The following is a 19,273-nucleotide window of genomic DNA, read 5'->3' as shown; positions in this document are numbered from 1 at the left end:
GCCGTCGCCACTCAGTGTCCCGTCTGCGATCACAATATTACATGACTACCACCTGCCCCACTCACCTCACGTGCCCTGCGCCATTCTGGAGTGTTTGGGGTATTTACCTGCAAGTGTGTTTAGATCAGATACCACTGGCGGTCATTGGAGATAGATCTTGGAGAATAAGGCAATTTTCATATAATTTTAGTCAGAGTTTCATGGTTTTAGCTCATATCGGTGATATGACTCTAAAGTACCCGTAGACGTAGAACGTAGAGTAGTACCGTGTAGATCCTCATCGGGACAGTAGCCCTCCAGGTTGCAATTCTTATGCCGTGGTGTAGTTGACTAGAGCACGACTAGGAACATTCAGCGCATAGGTTCGAATCCTCATCAAAGCCCTTGTGAATTTGTTCACTGATAACACTATTGCAAATTAAGGTATTTTGGTAATATAGCTGTGCCTCCTCTTTTTTTATTTAGCCTACAGTTGTGAATGGCTTTAAAACCAAGTAAGTTGTAAAGTTGGGTATGGTCTCTACTTAGCCATGTTTCTGCTAAATAATGAAAGATAGTTTAGTACCTAGTGCTGTGAGTAGTGCATTTATATCATTAAAATGTTTACCAAGTTATCTGTCATTTTGGTTGAAAACTGGTAGGCAAGTGTTATTTTGGAGTTTGTTTTTTGGAAGGTTTGCTGTTGTAATACAAGAGTTCTTGTATTATTGGCTGGCAGGGAGGAAGGAGACGGTTGTGGCCAGGAACACGTGTCTAGATCCTTGTGGGCAGACGAACATAGGTGAGTGGGGAGGGAGCAGGGAACAGGGAGTGGGGAGGGAGTCAGAATATTACTACCTATTCTATCTAAATATAATTGTCCAGTTACATGTCAATCCATTTTGAATGTGAATGTGTAATGAAGATCAATATGCTGGTTATTGTAGATTTGTGAGAGCAGATTTAGTTCAGGGTCCATATTAGCTTGCATGTAGATACAATGCTGCTGTATCTGCTGTATCTAGGTAACATAGGGGACATCAACCTAGCAGTGCAATCTTTTCTACAAACAACTCTTAGCCTTTATAACACCCACTGTCCTATGCTTACAAAACAAGTCACAAACAAAAGGCTTAACAATCCTTGGCTTACAAAGGGAATACTTAAATCCATTAACAAAAAACACGACCTTGAGAAGAAGTATAGGTTAGGAACCGTCTCCAAAGAATTCTCAAAGAATTACTCGTTATTGCTATCTAAAATAATTAGACGAGCCAAAACTAAATACTATGAAGATAAATTTACCCAAATAAAGAGCAACATTAAAAAAACTTGGAGCACAATTTCACAAATATTGGGATCAAAGAAGATTTAAATATAACAAACCAACACTCTTGTCCAATAACGTTGGACAGCTTTCAGCCTCTGATTCTGCTATTGAGTTCAATAGGTTCTTCTCTTCCATTGGGTCATCCCTTGCAAATGATATTCCATCTTCCAGTACTGATGTTAAGGACTATCTTACAGGTAACTATCCACAGTCTCTGTACCTAAAGCCTACTAATTCCTCTGATGTCAATGAGATAATCCTTTCCCTTAAAACAAAGTCTAGTGCCCTCGAGGAGATACCAACTTTAATTTACAAAAAAAAACTCCAGATCTTTAGCCCCTGCTATTGCATTGCTCTTCAACAAGTCACTTGAACTCCAAACCTTTCCAGACATTCTAAAAAAAGCAAGAGTAACCCCTGTCCACAAATTTGGTGATCTCACAGATGTTAACAACTACAGACCTATATCAATCCTGCCTAACTTGTCAAAAATATTCGAAAAACTAATCTACAAGCAGCTTTACTCTTTTCTAGCCAAACACAATATACTTAGCTTTTGTCAATATGGCTTCAGACCCAAAAAAAGCACTAACGATGCACTTATTAGTATGATTAACTTGATTCACGCAGCTCTTGATAAAAAGGAGTTCCCTGTTGGGTTATTTGTGGACCTGCGTAAGGCTTTTGATACTGTCAACCACCAAAACCTTCTTCTTAAATTACATCATTATGGAGTCAGAGGACACTCCCTGCAATACCTCAAATCTTATCTTACTGACAGGCTCCAGTATTTTTCTATGAATAATACAATTTCTCCCACCCTACCCATCAACATTGGTGTTCCTCAGGGCAGCATACTTGGCCCTCTCCTCTTTCTCATCTACATTAATGACCTTCCAAATGCCTCCCAACACCTTAAACCAATTCTATTTGCTGACGACACAACCTTCATTTACTCCAGTCCTGACCCCCTTGCTCTAAATGCCACAGTAAATACTGAGCTAAATAAAGTCCATCTGTGGCTAACTGCCAACAAACTCACCCTTAACATTGACAAAACTTTTTATATTCTGTTTGGCAATAAATCCTCTAATCAAATAAATCTCAAAATAAACAATACCCAAATTTGTAACAAATTAGATGGCAAATTCCTTGGCGTTCTCATCGACCACAAGCTGAATTTCCAGGGACACATTCTAAATATATCAAAAAAAGTTTCAAAAACTGTTGGCATTCTTTCTAAGATCAGATATTATGTACCCCGCCCTGCCCTGGTGACTCTCTATTACTCCCTCATCTATCCATATCTCAACTAAGGTATTTGTGCTTGGGGTTCTACTACCCAAAATCATTTACGTCCTCTAATTACTCAACACAAAGCTGCTATTAGGACAATATCCAACTCTAGCCCCAGACATCACTCGGTACCCCTACTCAAATCTCTGAATATGTTAGATATTAAGTCACTGCACATTCTCTCATGAGTATTATACATATATAAAATGCTGAACTGTAATGCCAATCCTGGCCTCAAAAGATTCATTGAAGGTTGTAACAGAACCCATGAGCACCACACCAGAAATAAATACAGTTTTGATATTCCTAGAGTACGACTTAATCAAACTAGAAATGCTCTTCAAATCAAGGGACCCGGAATGTGGAATGACCTTCCCAACCATGTTAAAGACTGTACCTCTCTCAACCAGTTTAAGATAAAAACGAAGCACTACCTAATAAATTCCGTGTAACCTACCTTACCCCTCTGTTGTCAACCCATGTCTGTTTTTTTTCTTCAAAACAACGCTGTTTGAATGTAATTGTCTGTAATAATTTGTAATTGTATTTGTGCTGCTTTTTCAGCCATGTTCTCCCCTCTTTTACCTCTATTTTTATTTGTTCTCAACACATTTTATTCTTTTTACCCATTAGTATTAAGCTTTAGTCATTAATGTTTTTCCTGCCCGAAACGCTTTGCGTAATAGTGGCTTTAGGCATTGTATGTACTAGCTCTATCTATTAATCCAACAAACTTTGTAAAATCTCTTTATGTATGTACCTTACCTTATTTATTATTTATTATTTATTAATGGAGTCAAGATACAATAAAGTAAGCGATTACAGAACAGTAAAATACTAAATCTACTGTAAATCTACTTGCTATAATTTTTGCAAATTACGGTATAATTTAGATTGATAATAAAAAATACTAAAAACTAAAATTATGCAAATGGAATAAAAGTAACAGCAAATAACATTACAATGACAAATGAAGAAATGAACAATATAAAGTGGTGGGTTAAACAAGGAAAAACAAATGTAAAATTAATAACCTTTTGAATGGAAAGGCAGAACTATAGTACACTTTGGTTTCTAGATGAACTATAAGTTACACTCTGGGGATGAGTGGGTTCTGTGTTAGAGGGGACCCCAGGGATAGGGTTCACTTGGCATCTGGTTATTCAGCCGTTAACTCAGTCAGTGAGGACAAATCTGAGGTGTTTATTTCATAGGTTTTCCCAGTGTCAAACTTCTTAGGTAGTATTGTACCACCTCTTACAAAACAATGTTTAATTGACCCATTTGATTTTTTACGGACTTGACACAGTCTATAGAAAAGATTTTGTCTGTTCCTGGTCAAACATTCATTCACATAAGCAACTCTGATAATGTCTGATTTGCACGAACTGCTATCACGTTTCACATAAATTCTTCTGTTGTTTACACTGGGTGACTTGATACCCACTCTATATACTACTCTGAGCTCTATATACTCTAGTTAAGCTACTAGAACGTAACATAGAAAAAATAGTAAAACTTAATGGTTTAATGGGGCAAAAAAAATAAACAAGATCATATCGGAATTGAGTAGGCAAGTTAAAATATATAAATATAATAATTAAATGACACTAAAATAACAGAGAACATAATTTGACCTAAAATTTAATTTTAAGATAACAGTAACACAAAAATATCTTATTATGAGGAGAAATGTGAGTGAAATTAGCGTCATGATATTAAGTAAATATATCTTAAGTTTCTCTCACACTACTTTGAAGACGCACAGCTTTTATTTACGTTTGGGAGGTCAGTCCACAATTTGAAACCCTTATTTGCATAGCATTTTGTGCTATGGTTGAATCCCACTCTAGGAATATCAAAGGTATATTTGTTCCTGGTGTGGTGACCGTGAGTTGTATTACAGCTCTCCTGGAAGCTCTTAAGGCCAAGATTGGCATTCCAGTTGAGTTTTGTATAGAGAACGCTTGAGAGTATGGTATGTGCAGAGACTTGATATTTAACATGTTCAAAGACTTCAAGAACGTAGTAGAGTGGTGTCTAGGACTGGAGTTTGTTATTGTTCTAATTGCTGATTTTTGTTGAGCAATCAAAGTAATCTGATACACCTGCATCCATCTGCATATACATCTATCCATCAATCATTCCATCCATTTATCTGTCCATCCATTTATTGACCTGCCCATTAATCTATCCATCCAGCTATTTATCTGTCTATCCAGTTATCCATCAATGTCGGGTACTTGTCAACTGGGTGCCAAGTCATGTGGAATAATAGGAAATGACATTGAAATGAAGCTTCTAAACTTGCAACTAAGAGAAGAAATGTAGACATTTACATACTACCGAGTCTATCACAGATTAAGAAAGCAATTAGAGATAGAGCAATGCAGAAGACGTACAATGACCATAACACAACAGTTGTAACATCAGGATCTACTGGTTGGTACAAGAATTCAACCTACTACGAACCACTTATTTTGATGAAAGGGAGCAGTAGAACAACAGAAGTACACTTACATCGCATCAGGCTTGGATACCCATGTGCATGGTATATAGCAGGGGTGGGCAACCTCTGGCACGCGTGCCAAACTTGGCATGCCGATGACTTGTCTCTGGCACGCAAGAGCATAGGAAAAGAAAAAGATTATTTAGCGCATTAAAGATTTGCCTGTGAGTAGGAAAACAGTTAAGGATAGGATACTTAAGTTGGAAAGAAATACAGCTGAACAATTGACAAAAGATTTGTCTTCATGCAAGTTTTTTTCTATTTGTGTTGATGAAAGTACAGACATTACATCATCAGCTAGGCTAGCCATATATTCTAGATTTTGTAGGGGTGATGAAGTATGTGAAGAGATGGTTGCTCTTGCATCACTACCTGAGCGTACTACCGGGGCTGAAATATGTAAAACAGTTGTGAACGAATTCTCTACTCGGCAAATTGACATTTCAAAAGTAGTATCCGTCACAACAGATTGTGCCCCAAACATGACTGGTGAGAAGGCAGGATTTGTAAATCTGTTTGCAAAAAGTGTTGGTCATCCACTGATTGGCTTCCATTGCATCATACATGAGGATGCTTTATGTGCAAAAGCTGCCCTAAAGGAACTGCAAGAAGTGATGCAAACAGTTACCAAGGTTGTTAATTACATTTGTGGTCGGCCTTTAAATAAAAGACAATTTCAAACTCTACTGGATGAGGTAGAATCTGTGTATAAAGGACTGAAAATGTACAACCATGTTCGTTGGCTTAGCAGAGGCTTGGTTCTGAAACGATTTATTGAATGCTTAGATGAGATAAAGCTCTATTTGAACGACCAAGAAGTGTCACCATGAATTTTCTGACATCGTGTGGGTTTGTAAACTGATGTTTTTTGCAGATTTTTGTGAACATTTAAATGAATTGAATATTGAGTTACAGGGCGCTGGTAAGACACTTGATGTTATGTTTTGTTACATAAAAGCTTTTGAAATGAACCTTAAAGTTTTTAAGAGGGATGTAGATAATGAGAGATTTAGATACTTTCCAAACCTAAAGATTGATTGATTGATTGATGAAGATTAAGCCACCCAAGAGGTGGCACGGGCATGAATAGCCCGTAAGTGGTGGCCCTTTTGAGCCATTACCAGTATAAAAAGATGGCACTGGAGATCTATGGAGGCGCAACTGCACCCTGCGTGACGGGAGATGTCTCCCGGACCAAATGGTGACCAAATGGTCAAAAACCTAAAGAGGTACATCAGTGATCTAAAAGATGACAGAACAGACCACAAATGTCTTTAAAAGCTGTTTGTAAACATTATCGAGTCAACAGTTTGGCAGTTCTCTACAAGATTTGCCAAATTCAGAGAACTGGAAGACACAGTAAAGTTCATCAAGTTTCCAGACATCAAAGTTCATCCAGCATCAAAATGGATGAACTAAACTTGCAAATGTTTTCATGGATAGACATGGATGATTTTGAGATGCAGTTGATTGAATTTCAGAGTAGCTCAATTTGGAAGCAGAAATTTGTTGACCTTAGAGTTGACTTGGAAAATATTGAAAGAGAGAGATTAGAGATGAAAGTACCAAAGAGAAATGCGGAAAACGAAGTATTAAGGACTTGGAATACTATTCCAGAAAATTATGTCTGTTTAAAAAACCTTGCAACAACATTGCTAACCATGTTTTCGTCTACATATGCTTGCGAATCTTTGTTCTCAATTATGAACTTTGTTAAGTCTCGTAACAGGAGTAGCATGACAGATGAAACTAGCGCTGCATGTATATCTCTCAATGTTACTAAATATAAACCCGATGTAAAATCTCTGTCATCAGTTATGCAGCAGCAGAAGTCTCACTGACAGTATCTAAAAGGAGTCAACAAGTTTTTTATCTGTTGCATTCTATTAAAGTCACAAAAGCTTAAAGGCTGTTGAAATGTACTTCTGAAGGTTAAATAAAAAAAATTTGTTTTTTTTATACTATGTTTTACTGCACTGAGATAATTTATTATTTTTTCGTTTAAAAAGTTCTTAAGATATACCAAATATGTTCTAAAAAAAATGGTTGGCATGTGGAAAAAGTTTGTGTTAGAGACTTGGCTGAATTTGGCACACACTCTCAAAAAGGTTGCCCACCCCTGGTATATAGGGTTACAGGTTCCAGAAGATGAGAGGAAATGTCAACACTGTGGAGAAATGCCCGACAGACCACTGGAACAGTATCTAACACAGTGCAGTTACAAACTCAATACGATTTCAACTTAAGATTCAACAGAGCACAATTAGATGTAACACATTGGGCAAAATCTTACTGAAGCGACTATACGAGTTATAAATACTCATACTCTGCCTAAGTAAAACAGAAACATGAAACAAGGAACACTTAAGTGTGCCAGCCAGAGACTTAGGACCCGCACAGGAATAGCCATGAAAAAAAAAAAACATCAATCCATCTTTCTGTGCATATATATATATATATTATATATATATATATATATATATATATATATATATATATATATATATATATATATATATATATATATATATATTTATATAACCATCCATCTACCAGTCCATTTATTTATTCATCTATATATGCAACTGTCTATCCCTCCATCTATTTAGCAATCTATATATCTGCCCATCTATCTATCCCTCTATGTATGCAACTATCTTTCTATCCATCATCTATTTATCAACCTCTCTTCATCTATCCAACCATCTATCAGTCCATTCATATATCCATCTATCTATCCACCCATCTAAACATTCACCCATCTGTCTACTCATTTATCTGGCCATATATATATATATATATATATATATATATATTATATATATAATATATTATATATATATATATATATATATATATATATATATATATATATATATATATATATATATGTCGTACCTAGTAGCCAGAACGCACTTCTCAGCCTACTATGCATGGCCCGATTTGCCTAATAAGCCAAGTTTTCATGAATTAATTGTTTTTCGACTACCTAACCTACCTAACCTAACCTAACCTAACTTTTTCGGCTACCTAATCTAACCTAACCTATAAAGATAGGTTAGGTTAGGTTAGGGAGGGTTGGTTAGGTTCGGTCATATATCTACGTCAATTTTAACTCCAATATAAAAAAATTGACCTCATACATAATGAAATGGGTAGCTTTATCATTTCAAAAGCAAAAAATTTGAGAAAATATATTAATTCATGAAAACTTGGTTTATTAGGCAAATCTGGCCTTGCATAGTAGGCTGAGAAGTGCGTTCTGGCTATTAGGTACGACATATATATATATATATATATATATATATATATATATATATATATATATATATATATATATGTATATATATATATATATATATACATATACATTCATCCATCCATCTATCTACCCATTTAAGTCACTCTATCCATATAGCTATCTATTTATTCAATCTATTCTTCTATCCATCCATCTATACATTTATCTGTCATTTTATCCATCTATCTATACATTTATCAGTCCTTTTATCAATCCATCTATTCACCTGTCTTTCTATCCATCAATCTATCAGTCAATTTACCCCATCCATCTATCTGCACATCTACCTATCCATCCATCTATCATATATCCATCCACCTATCATTTTATCCATCTATATATCATATATCCATCCATCTATCCCTTATCTATCCATCTACCTGCCCATTTACCTACCCATCCATTTATCATGAATCCATCCATTTACTCATCTATCTGCCACACATATATCCACCAATCTACCCAGCATTACATCCACCTATCTATCAACCCAGCCATCTACTAATCTATCTACATCTCTATTCATCTAGCTATCTGTCCATCCATTTACTCGTCTGTCTATTCCTCCATGTACCTACCAATATATCTATCCACCATCTATCTATACATCCACCAATCAATCCATTTATCTAATGTCTTTCTCTGCCTCTCTCTTATAAAAAAATATACTGTAATTGTTTCAAGTTTGGGATGTGTGAAATGATAAAAAAAAAAATAGTTAGCTTTACACTCAGATTGGAGATAATTGGCATGAGAAACTTTTGAATCTGTCAGATGAGCTTCTGTTTTATACGAGCACGGGCAAATTATGCAAAGCAGGAAATTTCTGTTAATTTTCCAGAGATCAGTGAATAATGGTGTATATTACTATACAAAATTTTGTTTACTTTGTTTAGAAAATATTTAAGTTTTTTTTTTATTTATTTTTTTGGCAGGGATATTCCTGCACGGGCCCTAAACCTCTGGCTGGCCCACTAAGTGTTGCTTGTTTCCGTTTTACTTGGGTGGAGTATGAGTATTTATGACTTGTATGGTCACTTCAGTAAGATTTTGCTATATGTGTTTAACAACTTCTGCTCTGTTGAATCTAAGTTGAAATCTTAATGGGTTTGTAACTGTGCACTGTGTTAGATAATGTTCCAGTGGTCTGTCGGGCATTTAACTGTGTAGTTGGCGGGCAGTGCCAAAGATCGTCTTGGGGGTGTGAATGTGATGCTGGTATGCTGTTTTCTATTGAATTCTGACGACACTGCCAGTCTGTTTGCCTGGACATGTCTCACCATTATCTCTGTCAAATCGGGGACGAGGGCCCAGAGACACTTAAAAATGTTACACGACCAAAGACCACATTCACTACAAATAAGCTTAATCTTCATCATTCAAACCATTAATCTCTGTCAATTTGGGTGAAGCTAGGCCCTTCCAGCTTTGGACAAACAAACAAACGGCATTCTATCATCTTTATTAATTTTATCAATCTATATTCTTTACTAATGGATTAGATGATAGTAATTTATAACGGTAAGGTTCCATAACCAGTTTAGATTTCATTTATTCTACAGAAATCTGGATAAGCAAAACTTCATTGTATTTTATGTGAAAAGCTAAAAATTATATGCAACTTACTTACACGCATGATTTAAGGTCAGCGAGTATAAGAAATAATAAAAAAATCTTATTCCAACTAAAATTCAGAGACAATAGAACATATGCAAATCATAATTCAGTACAATTAGTGCTCCAAGGTTAGAATATGGAAATTTTGTGTTTTTAGTTGAAGCCATTTACAGACACGTAGAAGATATGTTATTTACCATAGTCTACTATTTACTCATTTGGAATTAATGGTTACAATTGTAGGGCTCGATTCATCTCAGCACTCAAAAGATTGACCAGGGTGTTTTCAGTATCATGTTTAACATAAACACAAGAACCACGACGTAAACAGACCACGCATAGCGTTTGTTGAGCAAGTAGGAGACCAAGACTTGGCTGCTTCACATACTTGCAGAAAAGTTTAATTAAAGCACGTACTGCCTTAATGTCCTTTTCAGAATTACTCCCTTCTTCCAAGATGTTTTTACTAGCAATTAAAAAATCCTCCTGAGCCTTTTGTATTTTCTTCCAGATGAGCCTGTAATTATAAGGAGCTCGTGCCTGCATACCTCCTTGATCATAATTCAGTTTGCAATTATGGCAAACTTTCGTGCATGGATTGATGCCTTCATTGCATTTGGTACATTTTAATATTACAAATGGTGGCAAATCCCTGATAATTGGCCAGTTGTTTTCACAAGCATCACAGGTACAAGTGAAATTGAAATTAGTCATCAGTGTCAACCTTCTGGAATCTCTTCTGTCTTCACTACAAAGTGCTCCATACGTGATGGTTAATGACTTGCCAGCGGGAATGAATTGCATTGTTCTTACTGTGGTAGTTGTACCATAAAAAATATAAGTACAATTTGGATTGCAGGAGTGATTCAGAAGACTTGATGCAGAGTAAACTCCCTTGCCATATAATTCCATATGAGGTTTCTTGTTGCCACTCACATTAAACTAGAAATGAAAAAGATTCTATATATTAAAAATATGCACTATGTCAAGGAGGAAAACTGCAAACAAAAACAGTAGCCTAGTTAAGCAAACATAAATGTACATTATGAAATGCAATGGTTATTATATGTAAAACAAACATTTAAATAATTAGTCCAATCAGCAAAACAAGTACCTAAGGTGAGGACAGTGTATGCTGAGGTAAGGTTTGAGAACAAAATAATAATCTGGAAGGCTTACCATGGGAGTTGAAATGCAATAACTATTGCACTGGAGGACCATCATATGATGGATGAGTGTGCTGCCAGTCAGGATGATGTCTTCGTGACTTGGAATGAAGGGCTCACCATCACAACTGAGGAAGTATCGACCACTCAGCTGCAGAAGTTTGGTTACAATAAAAGCTTGAATGCATCTCTTAAACAGTTCTTGTGAAGATAGCTTTTCTTGGTTAGTTGTCAGGTGATACACTGCTCTATAATCTGATGAATCATAGATACCATTTCGATTGAATCCGAGATTCTCGGGAGGCTGTTCTTTGGCCTCACGTCGCAGTAGTGGTATCATCTCTTTGAGCTTAGCATGAGAGGTCTTCATCATTATTCTGTATGCTAATGTAAGAACTCTTCCCATGTCCAGCAGACAAAAGGCTGACACAACAGGGCATTCTTGCCAATGGATGCTTGATAACCCTAGTTTCCGACACTCCTCGCTACAAAATATCACCTAAAAAAAATCAAATTATTTGAAAGAAATTATCTTTATACAGATATGACTTAATTTACTGTACAAAGATACCTACAAATTAGGTGAACACGGTTTATTTTTTAAAATAAACAAAATATATCATAGGTTATTTGTAGACGATTTGGACACATATATATAAAGAGAAGGTCTAAACTCCTAAAGTAGTGTAATTGTTTAGAATATCCATGGTTACAATAACAATATATATAATGAACAAATTCACAAGGGCCATGATGAGGGTTCGAACCTATGCGCTGGATGTTTCCAGACGCGCTTTAATCAACTGTACCATGACATGGTACAATAATTGCAACTTGGAGTGCTACTACCCCCCATGAGGATCCAAAGACTTCCACTGAAGCGGTGGAGGTTTACAAGCGGATGAATGGATATAACAAAGGAGATATACCACAGGGTAGTTGATAGTAGTAAGGATTGTGATGTTGTGTACCTTGACTTTAGCAAAGCTTTTGATACAGTGCCACATGAAAGACTGATTAAAAAGATAGAGGCTCATGGCATTAGGGGTGCTATATTAAGTTAGATTAGGCATTGGCTATACCAAAGGAAACAGAGAGTTAGTATAAATGGGGTTAAGTCAGAGTGAGAAAATGTTGTTAGTGGTGTACCTCAAGGTTCTGTCCTGGGACCTCTGTTGTTTATAATATATATAAATGATTTAGATTCAGTTTTGAGTAGGAGCATTTGCAAATTTGCCAATGATACAAAAATCGGTAGGAAAATTATCACGGAAGACTCACTATCACTTCAAGTTGATCTAAATACGGTTTTGAAATGGTCAAAAGATTGGCAGATGCTGTTTAATGCTGATAAATGTAAAGTTTTGAGGCTAGGTAATGATGATAGAGTTACAAAATACGAGCTGGATGGTGTTGAGATTGCGAAGTCAAATTACAAAAGGGATCTGGGAGTTATGATTAGTAAGAATTTAAAACCAAAGGATCAATGCATGAATGTTCGTAATAAGGCAAATAGGACACTGGGATTTATTAATCAAAGCGTTAGTAACAAGACACCTGGTGTTGTTCTTCAGCTATACCTTGCTCTGGTTAGGCCCCATTTAAATTGTGCAGTTCAGTTTTGGTCGCCGTACTATAGAATGGATATAAATTCACTTAAAAATTTAGTGCTCAGAAAGTTAAGGAGGTAACTAAGAGAATTTTGGTTGTGGGAGATTCCCAGGGGAGGTATTTAGACAGGACGTTTTGTGCCAGAGATAGGGGGAACAGGTTGAGTTTGCTATCCGGGAGCTGGAATTGGAGATATTGTTGACAACATGAAATATATTATGACGGGAAATGGAAACAAACCCATTATTTGTATTAATGCAGGGGGTAATGATGTTGGACGAGTTAGGAGTGAGGAACCGATACAGAAATATAACAAAGCCATAGAATTAGTTAGGAGCAAGAGAGGAGTCCCGATCATATGTGGCATTCTTCCAAGAAGGATCGTTGGGAATGAATGGTTGTCGAGGGCACTTGGTGTCAATTGCAGGCTGGAAAGATATTGCAAATCAAATGCAATATCTTTCATAGGCAACTGGGAACACTTCTATGGAAGAAGTGAAATGTATGCTCGTGATGGTAAATTTATATCCATTCAAGTTCAAGTGAATTTATATCCATTCTATAGTACGGTGACCAAAACTGAACTGCATAATCCAGATGGGGCCTAACCAGAGCAAGATATAGCTGAAGAACAACACCAGTTGTCTTGTTACTAACGCCTAGATTAATAAATCCCAGTGTCCTATTTGCATTATTACGAACATTTATGCATTGATTTTTTAGTTTTAAATTCTTACTATTCATAACTACCAGATCCGACTTCACAATCTCAACACCATCTATCTCGTATCTTGAAACTCTTATCATCATTACCTAGCCTCAAAACCTTACTTTTGTCAGCATTAAACTTCATCTGCCAATCTTTTGACCATTTCAAAACCCTACCCAGATCGCCTTGAAGTGATAATGAGTTTTTTTCCGTGTTTATTTCCCTACCGATTTTTGTATCATTGGCAAATTGTTCAAATAATGTTACCTTGAGGTTACCTTGAGATGCTTCCGGGGCTTAGCGTCTCCGCGGCCCGGTCGTCGACCAGGCCTCCTGGTTGCCAGACTCATGCTGCTCAAACTTGAATCTAAATCATTTATATATATTATGAATAACAGAGGTCCCAGGATAGAGCCTTGAGGCACTCCACTTACAATATTTTCCCAGTCTGACTTAACCATTTGGTTGCCGTACTATAGAATGGATATAAATTCACTTGAACGTGTCCAGTGTAGGATGACTAAGTTAATTCCACAAATCAGAAATCTTTCATATGAAGAAAGATTAACAAAACTTAAATTGCATTCACTGGAAAGGCGAAGAGTTAGGGGTGACATGACAGGTTTACAAGTGGATGAATGGACATAACAAAGGGGATATTAATAGGGTATTAAAAGTATCAACACAAAGACAGAACACGAAACAATGGGTATAAATTGGATAAGTTCAGATTTAGGAAAGACTTGGGTAAATACTGGTTCGGTAACAGGGTTGTTGATTTGTGGAACCAATTACTGCGTAATGTGGTGGAGGTGGGGGTACCTCGATTGTTTCAAGCGTGGGTTGGACATGTATATGAGTGGGATTGGGAGGTTATAGATAGGAGCTGCCTCGTATGGGCCAATAGGCCTTCTGCAGTTACCTTTGTTCTTACGTTCTTAACCCCATTTATACTATCTCACTGTTTCCTTTTGTATAGCTCTGCCTTAATCCAACTTAATATTACCATGAGCCATCCAATGCCATGAGCCTCTATTTCTTTAATCTGTCTTTCATGTGGCACAGTAACAAAAGCTTTGCTAAAGTCAATGTATAAAATATCACATCATATCAATATCACATCATATAGTGAATTGATATGATGACAATTATCTGTGATTTCTGGCCACAGTGAGTGCTGCTGGATGTTAGAATAAATGGTCTCCAACTACTAACATTTTTTAACAGTCTGCCATGGTGTATTGGTCATAATACGCGACAAGCTATTGGAGCACCTGGTTGTCTAAGGTTTGAACCCTTCACGAGGAAGAGTTCAATATATAAATATAATATATATATATATATATATATATATATATATATATATATATATATATATATATATATATATATATATATATATGTCGTACCTAGTAGCCAGAACTCACTTCTCAGCCTACTATGCAAGGCCCGATTTGCCTAATAAGCCAAGTTTTCATGAATTAATGTTTTTTTGTCTACCTAACCTACTTAACCTAACCTAACCTAGCTTTTTTTGGCTACCTAACCTAACCTTACCTATATATATAGGTTAGGTTAGGTTAGGTAGGGTTGGTTAGGTTCGGTCATATATCTACGTTAATTTTAACTCCAATAAAAAAAATTGACCTCATACATAGTGAAAAGGGTAGCTTTATCATTTCATATGAAAAAAATTATAGTAAATATATTAATTCAGGAAAACTTGGCTTATTAGGCAAATCGGGCCTTGAATAGTAGGCTGAGAAGTGAGTTCTGGCTACTAGGTACGACATATATATATATTATATATATATATATATATATATATAATATATATATAATATATATATATATATATATATATATATATATATATATATATATATATATATTTATATATCTTATATATGTATATGTATATGTATATGTATATATATATATGTGTATATATATATATAATATATATATATATATATATATATATATATATATATATATATATATATATATATATGTCGTACCTAGTAGCCAGAACTCACTTCTCAGCCTACTATGCAAGGCCCGATTTGCCTAATAAGCCTAGTTTTCGTGAATTAATGTTTTTTCGACTACCTACCCTACCTAACCTAACCTAACGTTTTCGGCTACCTAACCTAACCTAACCTATAAAGATAGGTTAGATTAGGTTAGGTAGGGTTGGTTAGGTTCGGTCATATATCTACGTTAATTTTAACTCCAATAAAAAAAATTGACCTCATACATAATGAAATGGGTAGCTTTATCATTTCATAAGAAAAAAATTAGAGAAAATATATTAATTCAGTAAAACTTGGCTTATTAGGCAAATCGGGCCTTGCATAGTAGGCTGAGAAGTGAGTTCTGGCTATTAGGTACGACATATATATATATATATATATATATATATTACGCGCTCAAGTGTCGAGTCAGACTAGAAATAAAAATGAATTTTGGAGAATTGATCTTTGAATTACCATCAACTGTGAAAAGAAACGTAAGAAAGATCGAGAAAATTAGTGTTAGAATTATTAATCTTACTTTTTCGGTCATATTTAATAATATATGTCTACAGGAAAGACTGCTACCAAAATATACTAATATATATGTATATATATGTATATATATATATATATAATATATATATATATATATATATATTATATATATATATATATATATATATATATATATTATATATATATATTTATATAAATAAAATATGTATAGAGTACCACCTCTGGCTGGAAGAAGGGGGACCCATAGCCTCGGAGGAAACCACACATAACGCATTGGAGGGAATGTGGGTCCCCTCCAATACAGTTTCTGTGTGCTTTTCTCCTACCACCCCCTTCCCTTTTTTTTTTTTCCTTTATTGTGTATTTAAAGGTTACAAAACATACAAGACAAATGCCTAAAGGTTATGGATCTCTTGAAGCTCCTCCGCTTCTGGACAGGAACCGAGGACGCAGCAAGCATTTCCCCTCTGGATCACCACACTGAGACGCTGAAATAAAAAACTGGAAGCCCTTGGGTCTCTGGTGACGTCAATGAGCTTGGACCCCAATTCCTTGAGAAATCCCAAGGCACTCTTGCCCCAGGGGCCATGCGTCTCAGACGCTATGGGAACAAAGAGGTATTGACCTTCCAGTCGCCCGTACTTGAGTGATTTTGCTGTTTCCCTGTGGTTGGCCGCCCCACCTGCTTGATCAGCTCCGAAGTGTACATAGGTGTCAGTCAGCCAGGGTGGATACACATGTGTAGTCCCACACCAACTGTCTACCCTCCTTCCATGAGTATATGGTGATGCCATCAGGGCGAAGTGCTGGGAAATCCGGGTTTTGGACCCCTAGGATGCGAGGTTCTCTCTCCGCTGGGCACCCAGCTGAGACGAGGCTTCTCTTGATGATGTCATTGACCTCGTTGTGTCTTGCATGCCAGCCCTTTGTGCTTCCGCAATGCAACCCATGCAGTCCGTATTGGTCTGCTTCCACCCTGTTGCAAATACACTTGTATTCAGTGTGAATTGGGGCACCAAGGCGGAGGGCCACTGCTACACGAAGGGATTCTGGATCTAGGCGCGTGCCCATTGCAGACATGGGTACTGCCAGGAGGAAGTCTCCTGCATGGGGGGCACGCACTGCTCTGAGGCGGGCTTTCTCCTTGTCTGATGTTGCGATGCTTAGCATGGCATCAGCTACTTTTTCCACTAGAGGGTGGTCCCAGCCGGACTGTTTGTGTTGTTTTGTTGGCTCTATAATGGTTGCTGGGGCTGCAAGAACATTCCACTGATTTGAACATTCAGTGAAAGCAGGATCGTGTATTCCTGCTGAATCTCTCAGGGTTGCAGGTAAAATATCTCAATATTTAAAATAGCAGGTAAAAATATATATATATATATATATATATATATATATATATATATATATATATATATATATATATATATATATATATATATTATATATATATATATATATATATATATATATATATATATGTATGATATATATATATATATATATATATATATATATATATATATATATATATATATATATATATATAAATATATATATATATTATTAAATATGACCGAAAAAGTAAGATTAATAATTCTAACACGAATTTTCTCAATTTTCTTTCAGGACCCTTTCCTGAAAGGGTCCTGAAAGATATTGTTAATAGAAACGTTATCCCTACAGACAAAATCAGAGGATACAACTGACGATTTACTATAAAACCAGAAAAACGGCCAGCCTACTCATGAGAAACTCTCCAGACACAAAACAGAACGCTTTAAAAGAGACTATCGTCGTCTATGCCTTCAAATGCCCTCTTGGGGACTGTAAGCTCCAAAAAAGCCAGTATATAGGCGACAACAACATCTCTTTCTAGGCGTTTAACGATGCATAAGCAACAGGGCTCCATTAAGGAACATATAATCTCTTCCCACAACCAAACCATCGCCAGAGAAATCCTAGTAAACAACACAGAAATCATCGATAGATACAGCGATAGCAGGCAGCTTGACGTTTGCGAGGCACTACACATCAAGAAGTCAACACCAGCAATCAACAGGCAATTAATGCACAACTATATTCTACCCACCTCAAGACTCCGCTCCAATATAGAAGCATCAAGAAATATGGACCAATAGGCTTTCTACAAACACTTCTATTCAATACCCATTGTTTCGTGTTCTGTCTTGTGTTGATGAAATTAATACCCTATTAATGCCACCTCTTGTTCTGTCTTGTGTTGATGAAATTAATACCCTATTAATGCCACCTCACCCCATCCACCTCACTAAAATGTAGATATAAAATCGGAAATGCGTAAGTTCTATTCAGTTGTGTATTTGTAAACTAAAGTCTTTGAAAATGTAATAAGTTTTACGAAACGCGCTCGTGTCGCGTCAGACTAGAAATAAAAATGAATTTTGGAGAATTGATTTTTGATTTACCTCCAACAGTGAAAAGAAATGTACGAAAGATAGAGAAAATTCGTGTTAGAATTATTAATCTTACTTTTTCGGTCATATTTAATAATATATGTCTACAGGAAAGACTGCTTCCAAAATATACTAATAAATATATATATATATATATATATATATATATTATATATATATATATATATATATATATATATATATATATATATATATATATATATATGTCGTACCTAATAGCCAGAATGCACTTCTCAGCCTACTATGCAAGGCCCGATTTGCCTAATAAGCCAAGTTTTCCTGAATTAATATATTTTCTCTAATTTTTTTCTAATGAAATGATAAAGCTACCCATTTCATTATGTATGAGGTCAATTTTTTGTTATTGGAGTTAAAATTAACGTAGATATATGACCGAACCTAACCAACCCTACCTAACCTAACCTAACCTATATCTTTATAGGTTAGGTTAGGTTAGGTAGCAGAAAAAGTTAGGTTAGGTTAGGTTAGGTAGGTTAGGTAGTCGAAAAAACATTAATTCATGAAAACTTGGCTTATTAGGCAAATCGGGCCTTGCATAGTAGGCTGAGAAGTGCGTTCTGGCTATTAGGTACGACATATATATATATATATATAATATATATTATATATATATATATATGTCGTACCTATTAGCCAGAACGCACTTCTCAGCCTACTATGCAAGGCCCGATTTGCCTAATAAGCCAAGTTTTCATGAATTAATGTTTTTTCGACTACCTAACCTACCTAACCTAACCTAACCTA

At 35.8% G+C, this 19,273-nt stretch overlaps 2 protein-coding genes across 2 annotated transcripts in view; one reads left to right on the top strand and one right to left on the bottom strand.

Moving 5' to 3' along the window:
* The first annotated feature begins 5,464 nt into the window (after nt 1-5,464).
* On the top strand, nt 5,465-5,944 carry LOC138369454 (general transcription factor II-I repeat domain-containing protein 2A-like). Its single transcript, XM_069332701.1, has one exon. The coding sequence runs from the start codon at nt 5,465-5,467 to the stop codon at nt 5,942-5,944; it is 480 nt and encodes a 159-aa protein (XP_069188802.1).
* A 3,918-nt stretch (nt 5,945-9,862) lies between these two features.
* LOC123755189 (SET and MYND domain-containing protein 4-like) overlaps nt 9,863-19,273 on the bottom strand; it is a 53,752-nt gene continuing 44,341 nt past the window's right edge. Inside the window, exons 4-5 of the mRNA XM_069332700.1 lie at nt 11,212-11,697; nt 9,863-10,974 (exon numbers count right to left, since the gene is read on the bottom strand). Coding sequence (XP_069188801.1) covers nt 10,264-10,974; nt 11,212-11,697 — 1,197 coding nt within the window. The 3' untranslated portion in view covers nt 9,863-10,263. The remainder of the gene's footprint in view (nt 10,975-11,211; nt 11,698-19,273) is intronic.

The sequence above is a fragment of the Procambarus clarkii genome, chromosome 28 (genome assembly GCF_040958095.1).
Source record: "Procambarus clarkii isolate CNS0578487 chromosome 28, FALCON_Pclarkii_2.0, whole genome shotgun sequence".
Lineage (NCBI taxonomy): Eukaryota > Metazoa > Arthropoda > Malacostraca > Decapoda > Cambaridae > Procambarus > Procambarus clarkii.
This window is presented reverse-complemented; position numbering and strand designations above follow the sequence as displayed.